Source organism: Micromys minutus (genome assembly GCF_963924665.1).
Source record: "Micromys minutus genome assembly, chromosome: X".
Classification (NCBI taxonomy): domain Eukaryota; kingdom Metazoa; phylum Chordata; class Mammalia; order Rodentia; family Muridae; genus Micromys; species Micromys minutus.
This window is the reverse complement of record NC_137970.1, coordinates 47,230,156-47,250,062: the sequence shown is the minus strand read 5'-3', so window position 1 is coordinate 47,250,062 and position 19,907 is coordinate 47,230,156. Positions and strand designations below refer to the sequence as shown.

The 19,907-nt window shown below is 38.9% G+C and overlaps 1 protein-coding gene across 2 annotated transcripts in view; it reads left to right on the top strand.

Moving 5' to 3' along the window:
- Positions 1-16,155, top strand: part of SNX12 (sorting nexin 12) — a 110,618-nt gene extending 94,463 nt beyond the window's left edge. For both annotated transcript variants that reach the window (XM_080909745.1, XM_080909742.1), the window contains exons 5-6: positions 14,617-14,684; positions 16,043-16,155. In XM_080909745.1, coding sequence (XP_080765871.1) covers positions 14,617-14,652 — 36 coding nt within the window. In that variant the 3' untranslated portion in view covers positions 14,653-14,684; positions 16,043-16,155. The remainder of the gene's footprint in view (positions 1-14,616; positions 14,685-16,042) is intronic.
- The last annotated feature ends 3,752 nt before the right edge of the window (positions 16,156-19,907 follow it).

The window sequence follows — 19,907 nt, the reverse complement described above, 5'->3', positions numbered from 1 at the left end:
GTATATGTAAAACAAAATGTAACATGGAAATAGTCAAAGTTTTTGGTATGTAAAGATTAAACATAATGATTTTTAACTACTAAATATTGCCACAAGGCTATATTCTTAGATCTTGGGTTATTAATGGTTTAAGGTCTAGGTGTACCCCATAGAGTGATTTTTAATTAAATTTTATTTGTATTTTTAAAATTCACTTTACATCCCAATCACTGTCCCCTCTGTTCCCCCCTAACACAGCCACTCCCCCTATTCCCCTTCTCCTTCTCCTCTTGGAGGATGGAGGTCCCCCTGGGTATCCCCCCATCCTGGTACATCAAGTCTCTGTAGGGCTAGGTGCATACTCTCCCACTGAGGCCAGACAAGGCAGTCCAGTTAGAGGAACATTTCCCACAGACAGGCAACAGCTTTAGGGATAGCCCCAATTCCAGTTGTTGGAGGACTCACATGAAGACCAAGCTGCAAATCTGCTACATATGGGAGGGGATCAGGTCTAACCCTTGTATATATTCTCTTTGGTTGGTGGTTCAGTCTCTGAGAGCCCTAAGGGTCCAGGTTAGTTGATTCTGTTGGTCTTCTGTGGAGTTTCTATCCCCTTAAGAGCCACAAATCCTTCCTCTTATTCTTGATAAGAATCCCCAAGCTCAGACCAATGCCTGGCTGTGGATATCTGCATGTTTCAGCTAGCTGGTGGGTGGAGCTTCTCAGAAAACAGTTATATTAGGCTCCTGTCTGCAAGCATAACAGAGAATCATTAATGATGTTAAGGATTGGTGTTTGCTCATGGGATGGGTCTCAAGTTGGATCAGTTATTGGTTGGTCATTCCCTCAGTCTCTGCTCTATTCCCTGTCCCTGCATTTCTTGTGGACAGGATAAAATTTGGCCCCACTATACCACAAAGGGCACTTGCTTAACTATGTTCATAGTAGCTTCAAAATAACTAGAAACTGGAAACAACCTAGATATCTCTCAACTGAAGAATAGATAAAGAAAGGTACATCTACATAATAGAAAACTATTTGGCTATTAAAAACAAAGACATGAATTTTGAGGGAAATGGATGAAACTTGAAAATATCATCCTGACTGGGTAACCCAGACCGGAAAGGACATGCAAGGTATGTACTCACTGAGAAGTGGATGTTAGTAATAAAATACAGAATATCCATGCTGCACCCCACACACCCAAAGAAGCTGAACAAGAAGGAAGGCCCAAGTGAGGATGCTTGAGTCTCATTTAGAAGGGGGAAGTAAATAGCCATAGGAAGCAGATATAGAAAGGGATCTGGGTGGAAAAGGGGAAGTCTCACGGATGTGCAAGAATCAGTGGGGGTGACTTTAGCTGAGACTCACAGCATTGGGCATGTGGAACCTGAAGAGGCCACCTGCTGTAGTCAAGCAGGAACCCCAGTGGAACCCACCCTCAAAACTTTCTACCCCAAACTTGTCCAATCTATCTAGTTATTTTTGAGCAATATTTTCCTGTGTAGGTCAGGCTAGCTTTGAACTTAACATCCCTTTCTTTCTCAGATGCCTGAGTGCTGGAACTACAGGCATATGACACCACTCCTAGCACTCAGCATCTTATTTGATTGTGTGGCTGCACTATATTTTATTTATCCATTAATCAACTGATAGGTGCTTAAGGTTGTTCATTTTTAGCTATTAGAATAATGGGGCTAGAAATACTGGGTATATGTTTGTGTGCATTTTTTTTTATTTTATACTTCATAGTAGAGCTGGGTCATATAATAAATCCATGTTTAGCATTTTAAAAGGCCACCAAACTTTTTCATAAAGGGTGTACAATTTTACATTCCCATGAGATCATCCATGCCTTTAACAATACTTGGTATGTTCTTTTTAACATAGCCATCCTAATGGTTTTATGGTTTTAATTTTTAGTTTCATAGTAACTGCTGGTATTGAACATTTTCCTGTTCTGTTTGGCTTTTTATACATATTTTTGAAGGAATATCTCCTCAGATGCCTTGTCAATTTTAAAATAGATTAGTAGGGGAGAAGAGGGAGACCGTTCACAATCTTAGGGAAGAAATAGAGTCATTTTACTTTTATTGTGGTAAAATATGTATAATGCAAAACATGATTTTAACCATGCTTTTAACTGCAAGTACATGTACCATACACAGCATGTGTGTAGAGACCAGAGGAGAATATTTGGAAGTCAGTTCTTGCCTCCCACCTTCCACCTTGCAGGGTCTCCTTCTTGCTTTTGCTTCTGTGCAGCAACGTACTCTGGGTTAGACTGGCTTACGAGTTTCCACCTCCATGTAGGTGTGCTGTGAATGCAGATGCGCACCACTACATCTGCCTTCTTATATAAGTTCAGGAAATCCCACTAAAGTCTTCAGTGGTGATCTATCTCCCAGGCCCTTTAACCATTATTTTAAAAATTAATTTATAATATATTTATTTAGTGTATATACACACCTGGGCAATGGCATGTATATGAAGGTCAGAGGACAACTTGCAGAGGTTCACTTTCTTCTTCCAAAGTATGGATTCTGGTGGATCAAACTCGGGTCTCAGACTTGGCAGCAAGTACCTCTCTACCTGATGAGCCATTTTACTGTCCTCTCTTAACTATTTTAAAATATGTAGTTCTTTATTAAATTTCATGCCATTAATTTCTTTTTTATGATTTTTTTCAATTTTATTGGATATTCTCTGTATTTACATTTCAAATGTTATACCCCCCCACCCCTCCTCCACCTCAACTTGCTTCTATGAAGGTGCTTCCCCCCCCATCACCCTCTCCACCTCAGTGCCATGGCTGATGATGATGTTGTTCTTCCCATGAGGGTGCAAACCTTTCAGCTCTTTCCGTCCTTTCTCTAGCTCTTTCATTGGGGTCCCCGTGTTCAGTCTGATGGTTAGCTGCAAGTATCCTCAACTGTATCAATATGACTCTGGGAGAGACTCTCAGGAGACATCCATGTCTGGTTCCTGCCAGTAAACACTTCTTGGCATCAGCAGTAGTGCTTGGGTTTGGTGGCTGCAAGTGAAGGATCCATATAACAAAAACTTCAAGTCTCTGAAGAAGGAAATCAAGGAAGATCTCAGAAAATGGAAAGATCTCCCATGCTCATGGATTGGAAGGATCAGCATTGTAAAAATGGTCATCTCGCCTAAGGCAATCTACAAATTCATTGCAATCCCCATCAAAATTCCAACTCAATTTTTCATAGAGTTAGGAAGAGCAATTTGCAAATTCATTTGGAATAATAAAAAACCCAGAATAGCAAAAACCATTCTCAACAATTAAAAAAAAAAAAAAAAAAAAAAAAAAAAAAAAAAAAAAAACCTTCTGGGGGTATCACCATCCCTGACCTCAAGCTGTATTACAGATCAATTGTGATAAACTGCCTGGTATTGGTTCAGAGACAGGCAGATAGACCAGTGTAATAGAATCAAAGGCCCAGAAATGAACCCACACACCTATGGTCACCTGATCTTTGACAAAGAAGCTAAAAACATGCAATGGAAAAAGGACAGCCTCTTCAACAAATGGTGGTGGTTCAACTGGCACTCAGCATGCAGAAGAATGAAATTCTTATCTCCTTGTACAAAGCTCAAGTCCAGGTGAATTAAAGATCTCCACCTAAAACCAGGTACACTGAAACTAATAGAAAAGAAAGTGGGGAAGAGCTTAGAACACTTAGGCAAAGGAGAAAATTTCCCGAACAGACGACCAATGGCCTATGCTCTAAGATCAAGAATCGATAAATGGGACCTCATGAAATTGCAAAGCTTCTGTAAGGCCAAAGACACTGTCAATTGCAAAGCTTCTGTAAGGCCAAGGACACTGTCAAAAGGACAAAACGGCAACCAACAGATTGGGAAAAGATTTTTTTACCAATCCTTCACCTGATAGAGGGCTAGTATCCAATATATACAAAGAACTAAAGAAGTCAGACTCTAGAGAATCAAATAATCCTTTTAAAAATGGGGTACATTGCTAAACAAAGAATTCTCAACTGAGGAATATCGAACGGACGAGAAGCAACTAAAGAAATGTTCATCATCCTTAGTCATCAGGGAAATGCAAATCAAAACAACCCTAAGATTCCACTTCACACCAATCAGAATGGCTAAGATCAAAAACTAAGATGACAGCAGATGCTAAAGAGGGTGCAGAGAAAGAGGAACAGTTCTCCACTCTTGGTGGGATTGTAAACTGGTACAACCACTCCGGAAATCAGTCTGGCGGTTCCTCAGAAAACTGAACATAGTACTACCTGAAGACCCAGCTATACCACTCCTGGGCATTTACCCAAAAGATGCTCCAACATCTACAAGGACACATGCCATTACATTTTATAACAGTCACATTGTCATAAAACCATTACCACTGTCTATTTCTGGAATGTTTTTCTTTTCCCCTGATAATCCATGTACCCATTAAAGTACTGTCTATCAATCCCCTCCTGCCTTCATCTCCTGGTAACCATCATTTTTAGTCTCAATAAATTTGACTACTTTACAAACCTCATAGGGGAGGAATCATGCAATATTTGTACTTTTGCTACTGGCTTATTTCCTGTAGTAAAATATCTTTAACTTTTGTCTGTAAGTAGCATTTGTACACATTTCTTTCTTCTTGATGGGAGCTTACAAATAGCCTTTGGTGCTTATGAACACTGAGGAGAATTTTATATTTATAGACTTTTATATTTCAGCAGCAGTGCATGAATTCCCTCATTCCTCACCAACATTTGAGAATTTCTAGTTTGTTTTTCCTCCCTTCCTCTGGGGTGTTGTTTTGGTAAAAATCCTCTTAGTAGATGTGAAGGTTGTCTTATTATTATAGAGTTCTAGAGTATTTTAGACACAAGTCCCTTACCAAACAAGTTATTTGCATACGCTTTAATTATGTGTTGGGTTTTCACCTTCTCTCCTTTCTTCCCTCCCTTCAACACCTTCATTCTCTCCTCCCCCTTTCCTTTTGTTCTTCCTTTCCTCCCTTCCTTCTTCCCTCCCCTTATCTCTTCCTCCCTTCCTCCTCTCTTTCCTTGCTTCCATTTCTCTCTTCTGTATCTTATACACAGAAAATTCCTGAAACTCACTCTGTAGACCAGGCTGGTCTCAAACTCACAGAGATCTACCGGTCTCTGTCTCTGAGTACTAAGACTAAAGGTATGTACCACCATGCCTGGCACTCATTGGTTTCTTGATAGTGTGTTCGAAGAACAAGAGTTTTAATATTCATCTGTCCTTAATTCTGTTGCTCTGTACTTTATATTTAAAACTCTATCATTAAAACATGGTCATAAAGATTTGTATGTATTTTTTACAAGAGTTTTGTGATTTTAGTGCTTATATTTAGGTATTTGGTCTGTTTGAGTTATTTTTGTATATAGTGAGAGGTAGAGTCAAACTTCCTTCTTTTCTGCATACCTAGTTGGTTTCTAGTTGGTAATCAATGGTTCGTTAAAAATATTTTTCCTTTCATTTCATTTCCTGGCACTCTCGTCAGAAGACTCATGGCTTTATTTCTGGACTTCCAAGTCTTTTCTGTTAGCTCATATGTCTGCATTTATGCCTGATCCCATACTGTCTTGATTACTATAGTTTTATAGTGAGTTTTGTTTTGTTTTTTATTTTATTTTTAAGATTTATCTTTTTAAAAAGATTTTATTTTATGTATATGAATACACCGTAGCTGTCTTCAGACACACCAGCAGAGGGCATCAGATCCCATTACAGATGGTTGTGAGCCATCATGTGGTTGCTGGGAATTGAACTCAGAACCTCTGGAAGAGCAGTCAGTGCTCTTAACTGCTGAGCCATCTCTTTAGTCCCTTTTTTATTTTATTTTATTTTCTCAAGGCTGGATCACATGTATCCCAGGCTGGGTTTTCCTTTACTGTGTAGTCAAGAACAACCTTGAATTTCTGATTTGCCTGCTTCTACCTACCAAGTTCTGAAATGACATAAGGGTGCCACGTCACACAGTTTGTGCAGTGCTGGGCATTGAACCTAGGGCAGCAATGCCTTAGGGCTTCCTGCTTGCTCAGTGGATACTATGTACCTGCTGAGCTATACCTCCAACCTGGTAGTAAGTTTTTTTAATTTTTTTCAAAATTTTACTTTCAGGTGGATCTCTGTGAGTTCAAGGTCATCTTGGTCTATACATTGAGTTCAAGGACAACCAGGGATGACCTTGAATAAGAGAGAGACCTTGTCTTAATTTTTTAAAATTTACTAGTTTTGGTTTGTTGAATTTCTTTGTTTCAACTTTTTAAAAACATTAGATGAATATTTGAAATTAATGCATATACAGATGTTCTAATGAACTTATCTTACAAATAATTTTTCTAGAGCGACATTTATTTCTGCAGACTAAATTTTCCAGAAGCAAAACAATGTAGTAGATACAGAAATAGGGAGAATAGTTTCCATTTCTTTTGTTCAAAAAGGCATCTCCTATGGACTGCAGATGGGTTAAAATTGTAGGGGACATTGTTGACTGCAATAGGCACCCTATGTTCATATAATGTATGTACTTAATCAGATTAAGACCTTCAGATTATTATTACTATTATTATTATTGACCTTTTTGTACATTAAACATTTTCGAGAGTATATCATTTTCCTTTTTGTTTTTCTTTTCTCTATACCCTTCCATGTACCCATTTTTCTTTCATTCAAATTTATGACTTCTTTTTCTTCAATTGTGTTATGTATGTATGTGTGACATTCATATATATATATATATATAATTATGCTTAAATACATAATCATATTTACATAGGTTATTATATATGTGTGTATACACACACACACACACACACACACACACACACACACACATGTTTAATGTTTAACCTACTATGGGGTTAATAATTCCCAGTTACCAGACACTCTCTAGGTATGGTTTTAGAAAACTTACTAAATATTAAATTTCTTAGAGATTTTAAAACTTACCTGAGTTTTGATTCATGGCTTCAGAGGATTCAGTCCACAGTCAGGTGGCTCTGTCAAACTGGGCTCCTGTTGAGGCAAATCCCTGTGGCAGGTTGAATAAAGCTACTCTTCTCAAGGTGAGCAAAAAAACAGAAAAGGAAGGGGCTGTAGACACTCATGCTTCAAAGGCAGTAGCTGTTTTCCTTCAAGTAACCCAACCTCCACCTCCTGGTAATGCTATTGAATTATTCGACCTCACGAAAGTGATGAAGGAAAAGAGCCCAAAGTTCTGGACTCAGAAGAAACAAACAGCTACACAAGGCATTAAGGCATTAAGCCACAGATCAGTTCATGACCTTCATGACCCAATTGCTTTCCAAATGCCCTGCCTCTGCACATTTCCCTGGTGACTGTCTTCACTGCCTGAGCCATGTGGAGGATACTTAACATCTAAACTATAACACTAATCCTATTTGTTAGCCAGTACTCATGCCTATTTGTTAGTAAGGCTTTGTTGAATGAGCTAGGACATAAGCTTGGAGTTAATCAGAAACTTTAGGCAAACGTGATTAAAACAACCTGATTTTTGTGTGTGTGATTTTTTTGTGGTAAGGTGCTGGAAATGCAAACCAGGACCCCTATACATGCCTGCCAAATGCTCTGCCTCTGCCTCTGAACTGTACTTTCATACTTCAAGGATCTTGATTATTTAATCATACTACCCCTCAAAATTTGAACATGTGCATTTCACCCAGCAGTAAATGAAGATACATGCACATTTCTATTTTTATTGCTAAAATACACCAAATATAGATACTTAAAATGTTTTTGCAGACTTGATGCAACCCTTTAATTTATATTTCAAATATACATGAAGTTTGACTATAAAATATGTGCTAATATAAAATATATGTTCACTTGGATCTCTCCCTGGTAGACTGGTGGAACCTCCTTAAGTTGCTTGGCATTAGGTGACATCAAGCTGCACTTCTTGAGTGGCACCACCTTTCCCTGCTATAGAACCATGGAGGGCCTATGTGTCTCAGCTGGGCACAACTGCTGTGCATTTCTGCTGAGTTTCGAACTTTGGACTCTTCCTTTCATGCTTAAGTGAAGATCAAATGACATTTTCTCTTTATGTGTTAGAGAACAGGATCCATTGGGGGGATTCTCAAGAGCTATGGACCCTATCTTTCTGACACTCTTGGTGACTAGAGGATCCTATCAGCCATTCTGCCATTCTGAACTGAGGCTCCAGGAGACCTGAGTTCTGGCTTTCAAATGCTCCATTTAGTTGAGGTAGGTGACATGTGGGAAGCAAGGAGACTGGGTTTTGGAGTGTTAATATTGGTTGCCAACTTAGCAGGATCCAGAATAACTGGGAGATGAGACTCTGCACATGTCTGTGAGGAATTATCTTCTTTCCATTAATTTTAAGGTGAGAAAATTTACCCTAAATGTGGGTGGCATTATTTGTGTGGATTGGGGTCCTTGACGTGAATGAAAAGGAGAAAGCCAGCCAAGCACAGCCATTGATTTCCACTTCTTGACTGGCGCTGCAGTAATGACCTGCTGCAGTTGATGGAAGGTTGGAAGGAGTTTCTGAATTTTTATATGAAATTTAGAATCATTACATCTGTTTCTTTAAAGATGTCGACTTGGAATTTTAATGGCAATTATGCCTATGACTTAAATCCATATATTTCAATTTGGAGACCATTGCTTTTCTATCAGGGTCAAGTCTTCTGATCCATGAGCACGTGTTATTGTCCGTGTAGTATAACCTTTATATTATTTGACAAATGTATTTCTAAATATTTTATTCTTTTGATATTATCATAGGTGGAATGAATGCCCTTATGGCATTTTTCTTTCTTTATTGCTTCTGTGTAGAAATATGATGAGGTAATTTTTTGTTTTGTTTTTTAATGTGTTTGTTTTGAATATGGTATCTTGTTATGTGACCTGATACTGACTGTCTGATACTGTGTAAACAAGGTTGCCCTCAGATATGCAGTGATGGCATATGTTAATGTGTATGCACTTGCTCTATGCTTGAACTTACCCTTGAATTTTGTGTGCTGAATTTGTACTGTGCAATTTGGCTCAGCTCATTTATTACATTGATTAATTTTTAGTGGACTCCTTTGGAAATAATTTATTTCTTCCTTTTCAGTTATTTTACCTTTATTTCGTTGTCTTGCCTAATTGCCCTTGTAAAAACTGACTATACAATGTAGAATAAAAATGACAAGAATATAGACATCTTTTTTATTTGTATTTTATTTTTACTGGTTATTTTATTTATTTACATTTCAGATGTTATCCCCTTCCCAGTTTCTTTTCCACAAGCTCCCTATCCCCTCCCCCTGCTTCCTTGAGGGTGCTCCCCCACCTGTCCACCCATTCCTGCCTCAGCACCCTAGCATTCCTCTACACTGGGACATCAAGCTTCCACAGGACCAAGGGCCTCCCCTCACAGTGATGCCAGATAAGGCAATTCTCTGATACATATTTTTCTGGAGCCATGAGTGCTCTCTGTGTACTCTTTGGTTGGTGGTTTAGTCCCTGGGATCTTTGTGGTGTCTGGTTGATATCTTTGTCTTGTTTCTGATCTTAAGTTACCTCTTGAGCATTAAATGTGGTGGGTATGGGAGTCTATAGTTCTTGAGAATGCTTCTTCACCTGTGCTACTTCTCTGAGTCTCTATTGTAAGGTCAGGATAGGCACAGTAGCTTATTTCATTTGTAGAGTCACACCTTTTAGGCTCAAAACGTACTTGGATGACTTTGGTAGACTTTGGTCTTTGGCTTTCCAGTATGGTACCTCTGCTCTACAAGCCAGTTGTGGCAAAAGCCATTGAGGTTGCAGTCTTTTTGTCCTGTTACTTTTGAGAGACCCTGTGCTTTTGAGTGGAAGCTGAATGGAGGAAAGGATACATTGATCTTTAAGCCTCATTACCAGAAATTTGGCTTCTTCTGCTGGAGTGTCAAGTAGTTGAAAGCGTTGTGGAAGCCTGTCCTTCCTGAGGATATCCTGTAAGTCCATCTAGTACTTGGGATGAGGAGAAGTACAATCTATTTGGTTATATCTGCTTGGAGTGGAGCTTCTATCATGATGAGCTAGGCCACCTGAGAGTGTGAGTTCTCAAGTGTGAGTTCCCTTGTTCTTAGGGAAATTTTGTTTCTTTGCTCTATGATTTTATTGCAGTTTCTAGAGTTTTAAGTGGTTGTGTGCTCGTGTGTTTAGACAATTCTCAACAGTTGTAGATATCTCAGCAGGAAATGCAGAGTTCTTTAAGCTTCCCTTTGGAAGTGGTAGCTCCTTTATTTTGTTTTGTTTTTTAAAGATAGGGTCTCACTATGAAGCTCTGGCTGTTCTGGAACTCACTGTGTAGACCAAGATGGCCCAGAAGTCACAAAAATACACCTGTCTCTGCTTTCCAAGTGCTGGAATTAAAGGCATACACACCTATGCCTGCCTAATTTTTTGAGACAATTTAGCCCAGCAGATTACAGGCCTGCATCACCATACAGCCTTTAAATGTATGAGTGAACAATATGCCTCTTCTTTTCTCTTAACTTTAGGATCTGCCTTACTGTGACGTGACAGACATTTCTTATGTAACCACATGGTATCACACCTTGTATAATCCTCTTCTCTCAATGACGCATAGCACTTGTAACTTGCATCATCCATAAAATGTGGCCAAATTGAGCTCCCTCAATGAAGCCCCAGTCTATGACAATGATGGTAGTTTGTCATTTTCATGATTCTATCAGGTTATAGAAAATTTTATTTCAACCAAATAGAGTAAAAAAAAAACCTTTCCCGTTATCATTAAAGAAGCAAATTACCATGATGTAAATTGTCAGCAGAGAATACCATAGCAATCTCTAGGAACTGAGGATGTCAACCCTACAACCGCAGGAAACTAAATTCTGCCTACAGCCATGTCAACTTTGAAGGACATCCTGATCTCCACCTGTGAGCTTTTGTCTCCAACTTATTTTCTGTCCAATGGAATTCTGAGAAGAGGACTCAGCTCTTTATGCTTGGACTTCTGACCCAGGGAAACTGAGATAACAGATGAAATTATCAGAAAGTGCAGTAGATAAGCAATACAAGTAAAATGTTGATTCATTTAGAATTTATTTCAATGCATGGTTCTGGTTCTAGGCATTCTTAATTTTAAGTCACTTTATTTTATCCCTATAAGGTCGAGTTCTCTCTTTTTTCATTTCTCTTTTATTTAGATGGGATCTTACTATGGAGCCTACTCCATATGTATATGGAGGTAGTGGGCCAGGGGAACAGAGCAGTGCCTACGACAAAGACTCACTACTGTCAAGCTTTGGCTCATACATTACATATTTAAAAACCTTAATATGTATACAAAATAGATGCATATCATTGCATTTTGGGTTTACTCATGTCAGCAAAGTCTTAAAACTAAGTATTCCATGTTCACAGATTTGTTATCATTTTTACCTTCTTGGTTTGGAGCTGATTTGGCATATGGGTTGCTTGATAACTGTTGACTTTCTGTGAATTCTTCCTACTGGTGTCCCTGTCTTTCTGTGGGCCCTTCCTTTCTTTGGAGACTTCAGAATAATGTAGTGTGCTAATCTTAGCTGTTAGTTGACTACATCTGGAATCAACTAAATCTCAAGCTGCTGGGCACTCCTGTGAGGGATTTTTCTTGATCAGATTATCTGAAATGGAAAGACCCATGTTAAATCTGGGCCTAACCTTCTGGTGGCAGGCCACATATAAAGACATGAAAGAAAGCAACTGCTTTGTTCCTGCTTGCTTGCATACTCATTGGCATCTATCCTGCTGCTAAGGTACTCCTCCACTGGTATTAGAACCTCCTCTTCAGAGTTCCAATGTAGACTGAAGATCAGCACCTCTCCAGAAATCTGTTAGTTCTTTAGCTTCAGATTGGGACTGCTGAGACATCCAGCCTCATGCTATTTCCAGATTCTCAGCCTCTCTAGTGTAAGATAGCCAGCCAGCCCGCCATGGTTGGATTGAATACATTCTCTTATCTCTCTCTCTCTCTCTCTCACACACACACTATGGGTGAATAATAGAAATATATATTAAATACACAATATATATATATTCATTGTATAGGTTCTATATTTTTGTTTTGTGTTTTGAGACTGCCTCTGCCTCTTGAGTGCTGGGATTGAAGTTATGTGCCACTACTGCCTGGCTTAGGTTTTATTCTTTTAGAGAATGCTAACTAATATACAGTGTGTTGTTATTTTCTGTTTATATGATTGTCTTCCCGACTACATTGTGAACTCCTTGAAGATAAAGACTGACTTCACTTCTTAGCAGTGTCTGAATGTGTAATAGAAGCTCCAAATCTTCTTATTGTATGATTAAAATGGAAGCATAGAGCAATCATATCAGGAAATGCTTACGAAGACTTAAAGGGGTCTAAGTGAAGTGTTTTAAGGCTTCCTGAAGAATTAAAGCCCCTCTAAAGAGCATCCTTCCCATACATTTTAGTGTTTTATTGCTGTGAACAGACACCATGACCATGGCAATTCTTATAAAGGAAAGCATTTAATTGGAGCTGACTTACAGGTTTAGAGGTTTAGTCCATTATTAGCATGGCAAGAAACATAGAGCCATGAAGACAGACCTAGTGCTAGAGAACTAGCTGAGAGTTCTACATCCAGATCTGCAGGCAGCAGGAAGAGAGTGACACCAGATTTGGCTTGAACATTTGAAACCTCAAAGTCCTACACCCAGGGACACACTTCCTCCAGCAAGACCACACCTACTCCAAGATCACACCTTATAGTGCCACCCTGCTGACCAAGCATTCAAATACTTGAGCCTATGGGGCAACTCTTTTTTCATTTACTTACTTACTTATTAATTAATTAATTAATTTACTTACTTACTTTACATCCCCATCACTGCCCCTCTCCTGGTCCCCCCTCAAAAGTCTCTCCCCTCATTTCTCCTCCCCTCCTTCCTCCTCTGAGAGGGTGAAGTGGTTATTTTTATTCTAACCACTACACCATATCTTATTTAGAGATGGAATTATACTCATAAGCCTCTCTATATTCATTGCATCCTATAGTGACTCCTTCCCTAACCTGTGTTTGACAGATAAATATTCAGAACCCTTCTAGCAGAAACTAATGGAGCCAGAAATGTATAGTCCATGAATGGTACAGGCTAAATAGATTTCCTAGGGTAAAGATTATCTTCACCAGCTACGTCCTTTCCTGAGGTCTTTACTTACTTTATGAATATGATCCTTTAAGAAATAGGGAAGAGAGGCCAACGTAGAGAGGCCTTTAATCACCTTTAATCCCAGCACTCAGGATGCTGAGGCAGGTGGATCTCTGTGAGTTCAAAGCCAGCCTAATCTATAAATTGAGCTTCAGGGCAGCCAGGCTATACAGAGAATTCCTGTGTCCAAACCAGCAGACAAATAAAAATATAAAACATGAAACTACATAAAGAAAGAAGGAAGTTTGATATCATGATCTCTAGCATAACTCAGAGTAATTCTCAGCTGTAAAAGAGGGGCTCATCTTCACACCTCAAGTATAGCTAATACAAAGGAAACAATTCCGATAATGATGCTACTCTCTACTTGAAATTACCAGAAAGGTGGTATTCTATGTAACAGAAATAATGGAAACTAAGACTTTATGTGTATTACTAGGATTGATCTTAAGAGCAGATAGGAATTTCCCTGGAATGCAGAAGGAAAATTAATCCAGCCATTCATATTGGATAAAAATATTGTGCATATCCAGTTTCCTATTCATTAAAACATTATTTATAATAATGAAAATATGAAAACAGGACAATACATATTCCAGAATACTTTAACAGTATGTTCCACTAAGCTGAGTGTGATAGCATTTGCTAAAAGTCCCAAATACTTGAGAGGCTGAGGCAGGAGGATTGAAAGTTAGGGATTAGCCTGGTTAATGAGACTCTGTCTCAAAAAATTACAAGGGCTGGGGATATACTTCAGTGTTAGAGCAATTGCCTACCTGCCTGAGAATTTTGGCTTAATTCCCAGCACTGTAAAGAAAACATAATAAGACTGAAGCTGTATGTCAGTGATAGAATATTTGCCTAGGATGCTTAAAGCCTTGAGTTCTATATGCAATAAACACTACAACAGGCACTACAATAAATAAAACCAGGAGAGGTAAAGGCTACCTTACTTAATTACATGTGACATTTTAAAAGTCATGCACTCTCAGAATTGGCTCCTTTAGGCCATTTCCCATTTTCACTAAGTATTAAAATAGGGCATGCTAGGTAAGGGGGTAAGCAATCTACCACCAAACTGCATCCCCAGTCCTGAAACAACTTTTTAAGCCTGAAAAACTGGAGGCTATATTCAAAACCGAGAATACTACCATCTACTCCAGAATGCTTCATTTAACAGCGCCATCCACTGTGCTGTATCTTTTGCCATATGAGCACAAAGCCACCATCTGAGTGTCTTCAGATTCCCGTGAAATAGTCATTTTTCTTCATTGGTGCATTTATGCCATCTCAACGCTGCTTTTCAGGGGCTGCTCTTTTCCATTATTGCTCTTGGCTGTAACTTGCATATATCTATCTGCCTTTTCTTCAGACACAGCTGGTTTATCCAACCCTACCACTCACACCAGGTGTTCTGTCTCTTACTTCCAGGTCCTCGGATTACACTGGCTGCTCTCCATGAGGTAAACTTGCAGAGTCTACAATTAAATAGACAAAAGGTAGGTGAAGCACAATACAGCGGTTCCTTAGAGGGGTAGCATTCCTAATATAGCATCAAGAGTCTATTAGAAAGATAAGAAGTAGAAAGATAGACTAAACACTAGTAGGCGATTAAAAAGAGAATTACCAGATCCCCTCATGTTCTCATGTGTGTAAGCAGGTGTATGTGTGTGTGTGTGTGTGTGTGTGTGTGTGTGTGTGTGTGTGTGTGTGTGTGTGAAAATATGTGTGAAGATGACACCAGGTATTTTTCTGAATTACTCTCCACTTTGTTCTGGAGCTTGCTTACTGCATTTGGCTAGAATAACTAGTTAGCTTGTCCTGGGAGATCCTCCCAAGCACTGGGTCTACAGGTGGCTTGGCTGGGCTGGGTGATCAGAAAGCTGGTTCTCCTGCTTGCATAGTAAGTCCTTACCCACAGAGCCCCAGGGCATTTTCTTAATATGCTGAAGAGACTCCAAACTAGCAATTACATTTGCTCTCTCAATCCTTTTTTTTTTTTTTTTGATACAAAGTCTCACAGTGTAGCCTAACTTTAGGTGTAAACAAGGCTGGCCTTAAACTCACAAAGATCCACCTGCCTTTGCCTCAACCATATTAGGATTAAAGGTCTGCACCTCTGTGCCTGGTTTACTTGCCCCATCTCAAAATGAAAATAAAATTAGGGTGCTTGTTGTTGCCACTATTATTTAATATTATTATCTTAGGGGTTTTGGCCAGCAAAATAAATTTGAAATAGCAATAAGAGAAATCAATATTTGAAAGAGAAACTGTCATACAAAAATGCTCAGGTGCTCTGTGATACAAAACGGTATTTACAGAGGGTATTGGAATCATAAGTAGGGGAACACACATTCCAGTAGAAACTAACAATGCACATCACTAGGGAGAGGGTTGCAGAGTTAACTAATAGCAAAAACAGGAAGTTTAAATGTGTTGCACAGGTTCCCTGCCAAGAATTGCGATTCTAAGATAAATTTACTTTTTAATTTAATTTATTTTATTTTTTTTACTTTTTTATTTTAAACATTTATCATCATCATCATCATTGTCATCATTTTCATGTGTTTGGTGTGTGTGGGGGGGGGTATGTATGCCATGAAGCATGTGTGGCAATCAGCAGACAACGTTACGGAGTTGGGTTTTTTCTTTCTATTGTGGGTTTACAGTTAGAACTCAGAACATCAGGTTTGTGAAACAATCACTTTCACTTGCTAAGACATCCTACTGCCCCTAAATTTACTTCTGTAGCTATTGGTTCACTGCAGACCAGTTCAAACCATACCATTGTTCTAAGGAAAGAGATTAGTTCAAACAGTCCTCAGAATGTCTTTTCAAATCAAATGCTTTCTTTCAGGGTGTCAGCAAGTTTACAAGGTCAATGCTACAGTACAAGATGGAGTCAAGATCACAGACTGACGTCACTACTGTCATCTTTATTTCATGAAGTCATGAACAAATCAGTAGAGATCCTATTGTCAAAGTCCAGCGTTGATGAGACTGGGTCTGAAGTAGGAGGTGCAGGATCGGCAGAACATATGGACTCCAGAATATTCTTGATAGTTCACACAAGTTCTCTCTACTTCATTCGTCCCCTTCCCTAGTTTATATTCCTCAGCAAAATCTCTCAAGCAGTATAAAAATTACAGTGTGGTCGTATTCTATTTTTTTTTAAGTGAATGATTACAGCGAGTTTCCCAATACCTTTATGTAATTAAATGTTTTACATATTATGGTTAAAAAATATTCCTAAGAACCTACATACATTCGTATCTAAGCAACTTGTTATAGATTAATAAAGAAATCAAGTAAAACATTTTTCTCAACTAGTTTCTCTTATTGGCAGCCTGCAACTAGCAGTTACAAAGAAAGGATCAATCATCTTATTAATTACCTTAAAAAGTAATCTTATGCACACCTCTAACAATAATCCCAGACACCTGCAACCATTAGTGACCAGCAGATGAGACTCCTACCCCAGTTCCTTACATGCCTGCCCCTCGGGAAAGACCCAGTAGCAGTAAGCTCCACTCTGTTCACTCTGCACTCCAATTCCCAGGCCAGCCTGTTGCTGCCAGGCTAGCCAGGTAAGATCCACCAATCCCAATCCCCTGTCTGCTGGGTCCCTGTCAAGCCTAGCAGCTGGGGGTCTGCCCTGTCCCCCTTGCTCTCTATTTTCCGGTCCACACCTCTAACCACAATCCCAGAGGCCTGTAGCCATTAGTGACCACCAGTTGGGACCCCAACCCCAATTCCCTGCCTGCTGGCCCCTCTGGGCAAACCCAGCAGCATCATGCTCCACCCTGCCCTTTCTGAACCCTATTTATCAAGATTGCTTTAATCTTTGGAGGCCTGCTATTGCACAGGACGAACAGAGGCATACAACCATCAGTACCCATCACCAGCTCTACCTGCAGCCCCAGAGGCCTGTTGACACCTGGGACAGCCAGCTCTACCTGCAGCTCCAGAGGCCTGTTGACACCTTGGACTACCAAGCCTGCCAATACCAGGGACAACCAGATGGTTAAAGGTCAGTATAAGTACACAATCAACAATAGCCAGGGCAATATGGCACCACCACAATGCAGCTCTCTTACTACAGCAAGTCCTGGGTATCCTAACTGGAATTCCAAGAAAACAACCTTAAATCTCATCTTATTAAGATGATAGAGGTCTTTAAAGAGGAAATTAATAAATCCCTTAAAGAAATACAGGAAAATACAATTAAATGGGTAAAAGAAATGAACAAAATTGTTCAAAACCTGAAAATGAAAATAGAAGCAATAATGAAATCACAAAAGGAGACAATTCTGGAGATGGAAAACCTAGGACAGAGAACAGGAACTACAGACACAATCATCACCAAGAGAATACAGGAGATGGGAGAGAAAAATCTCAGGCATAAAAGATACAATTGAAGAAACTGATACATCAAAGAAAAGCAAAAATGTTTCTAACACAAAACATTCAGGAAGGTTGGGACACTATGAAAAGATCAAATCTAAGAATAATAGGAATAGAAGAAGACTCCCAAATTCAAAGGCCCAGAAAATATCTTCAACAAAATCACAGAAGAAAATTTTCCTAACCTAAAGAAAGAGATGGCCATAAACATACAAGATGCTTACAGAACACCAAATAGAGTGGACCAAAAAAGAGAATCCTCTTGCCACATAATAATTGCAACACTAAATGTACAAAACAAATATATTAAAAGCCAGAGGGACTAAAGGCCAAGTAACATATGAAAGCAGACCTATTAGAAATATACCAGACTTATCAACAGAGATTTTTAAAGCAAGAAGGGCCTGGGCAGATGTCTTATAGCTTCTAAGAGATCACAGATGCTATCCCAGACTACTGTACCCAGCAAAACTTTCAAATCACCATAAACAGAGAAACCAAGTTATTCAATGAGAAAACCAAATTTAATCAATATATTCCCATAAATTCAGACCTACAAAGGAAAATAGAAGGAAAACTTCAACATGAGGAGAGTAACTACACCTTAGAAAACACAAGAAATAGATAATTCTACACCAGCAAAACTAAAAGAAGGAAAACACACGCACACACACAGTATCACCACCAATATCAAAATAACAGGATCTAAAAAATCATTGGTCATTAATATCTCTCAACATCAAGAGTCTAATTTCCCCAATAAAAGGACATGGGCTAACAGAATGCATGCTTAAACAGGATCCATCATTCTGTTGCATACAAGAAATACACTTCAGCAACAAAGATAGACATTACCTCAGAGAAAATGGATCCAAGAAACAAGCTTCAGTAGCCATTTTAATATCTAATGAAACAGACTTTCGACAAAAATAATCAAAGGAGATGCAGAAAGATACTTCATACTCATCAAAGGAAAAATTCACCAAGATGACCTCTCAATTCTGAATAGCTGTGTCCCAAATTCAAGGGCCCCCACATTCTCTCTCTCTCTCTCTCTCTCTCTCTCTCTCTGTCTCTCTCTCCTCTCTCTCTCTCTCTCTGTCTCTGTCTCTCCTCTCTCTCTCTCTGTCTCTCTCTCTCTCTCTGTCTCTCTCCTCTCTCTCTCTCTCTCTCTCACACACACACACACACACACAACTTTACTAAAAGCTCAAAGCACACATTGAACTCCACACATTAATGGTGGGAAACGTTAATATTCCACTCGCACCAACTGACAGTTCATTGAGACAGAAACTAAACAGGGAAATAATGAAATCAACAGACAGTATGAATTAAATGGACCTAACAGATATCTACAGAACATTTACCCAAATACAAAAGATTATACCTTCTCCTCAGTACCTCGTGGATCTTTCTCCAAAATTACCATATAATTGGTCATAAAGCAAACCTTAACAGCTTCAAGAAGATTGAAATAGCTCCTTGCCTCCTCGCAGAGCAGCATGGATTAAAGCTGACTGCAACAACAGAAAGCCAACTGAACAACTCTGCTAAATGCTCACTGGGTCAGGGAACAAAGAAAGAAATGAAAGACTTTTAGAATTCAATAAAAATGTACAACATACCAAAACTTAGGAGACACCGTGAAAGTAGTGCTAAGAGGAAAGTTCCTAGTGCTAAGTGCATTCATAAAGAAACTGGAGAGATCTCATACTAGCAACTTAACAGCGCACCTAAAAGCCCTAGAAAAAGAATAAACACACCAAAGAGGAGTAGAAGGTAGGAAATAATAAAAATCGGGGCTGAAATCAGTAAGTTAGAAAGAGAACTAACTATACAAAGAATCAACTAAACCAAGAGCTGGTTCTTTGAGAAAATCAATAAGATAAATAAACCCTTAACCAAACTAACCGAAAGACAGAGACACAGTTTCAAATGAACAAAATCAGAAATGAAAAGGGAGACAACAACAGAAACTGAGGAAATTAAAAAAGATTATTAGGTTTTACTCCAAAAGCCTGTACTCCACAAAATTGGAAAATTTAAACTAAATGGATAATTTTCTAGATAGATACCATTTACCAAAGTTAAATCAAGATCAGGTAAACTATTTATCCAGCCCTATAACCCCTAAGGAAACAAAAGGAGTCATTAAAATTCTCCCAACCAAAAAGAAAGAAAGAAAGAAGCAGAAGAAAGAAAGAAAAAAGAAAAAAAAAAAACGAAAGAAAAGAAAGCACAGGACCAGATGGTTTTAGCACAGAATTCTACCACACTTTCAAAGAAGAGCTGATACCAATATTCCTCAAACTATT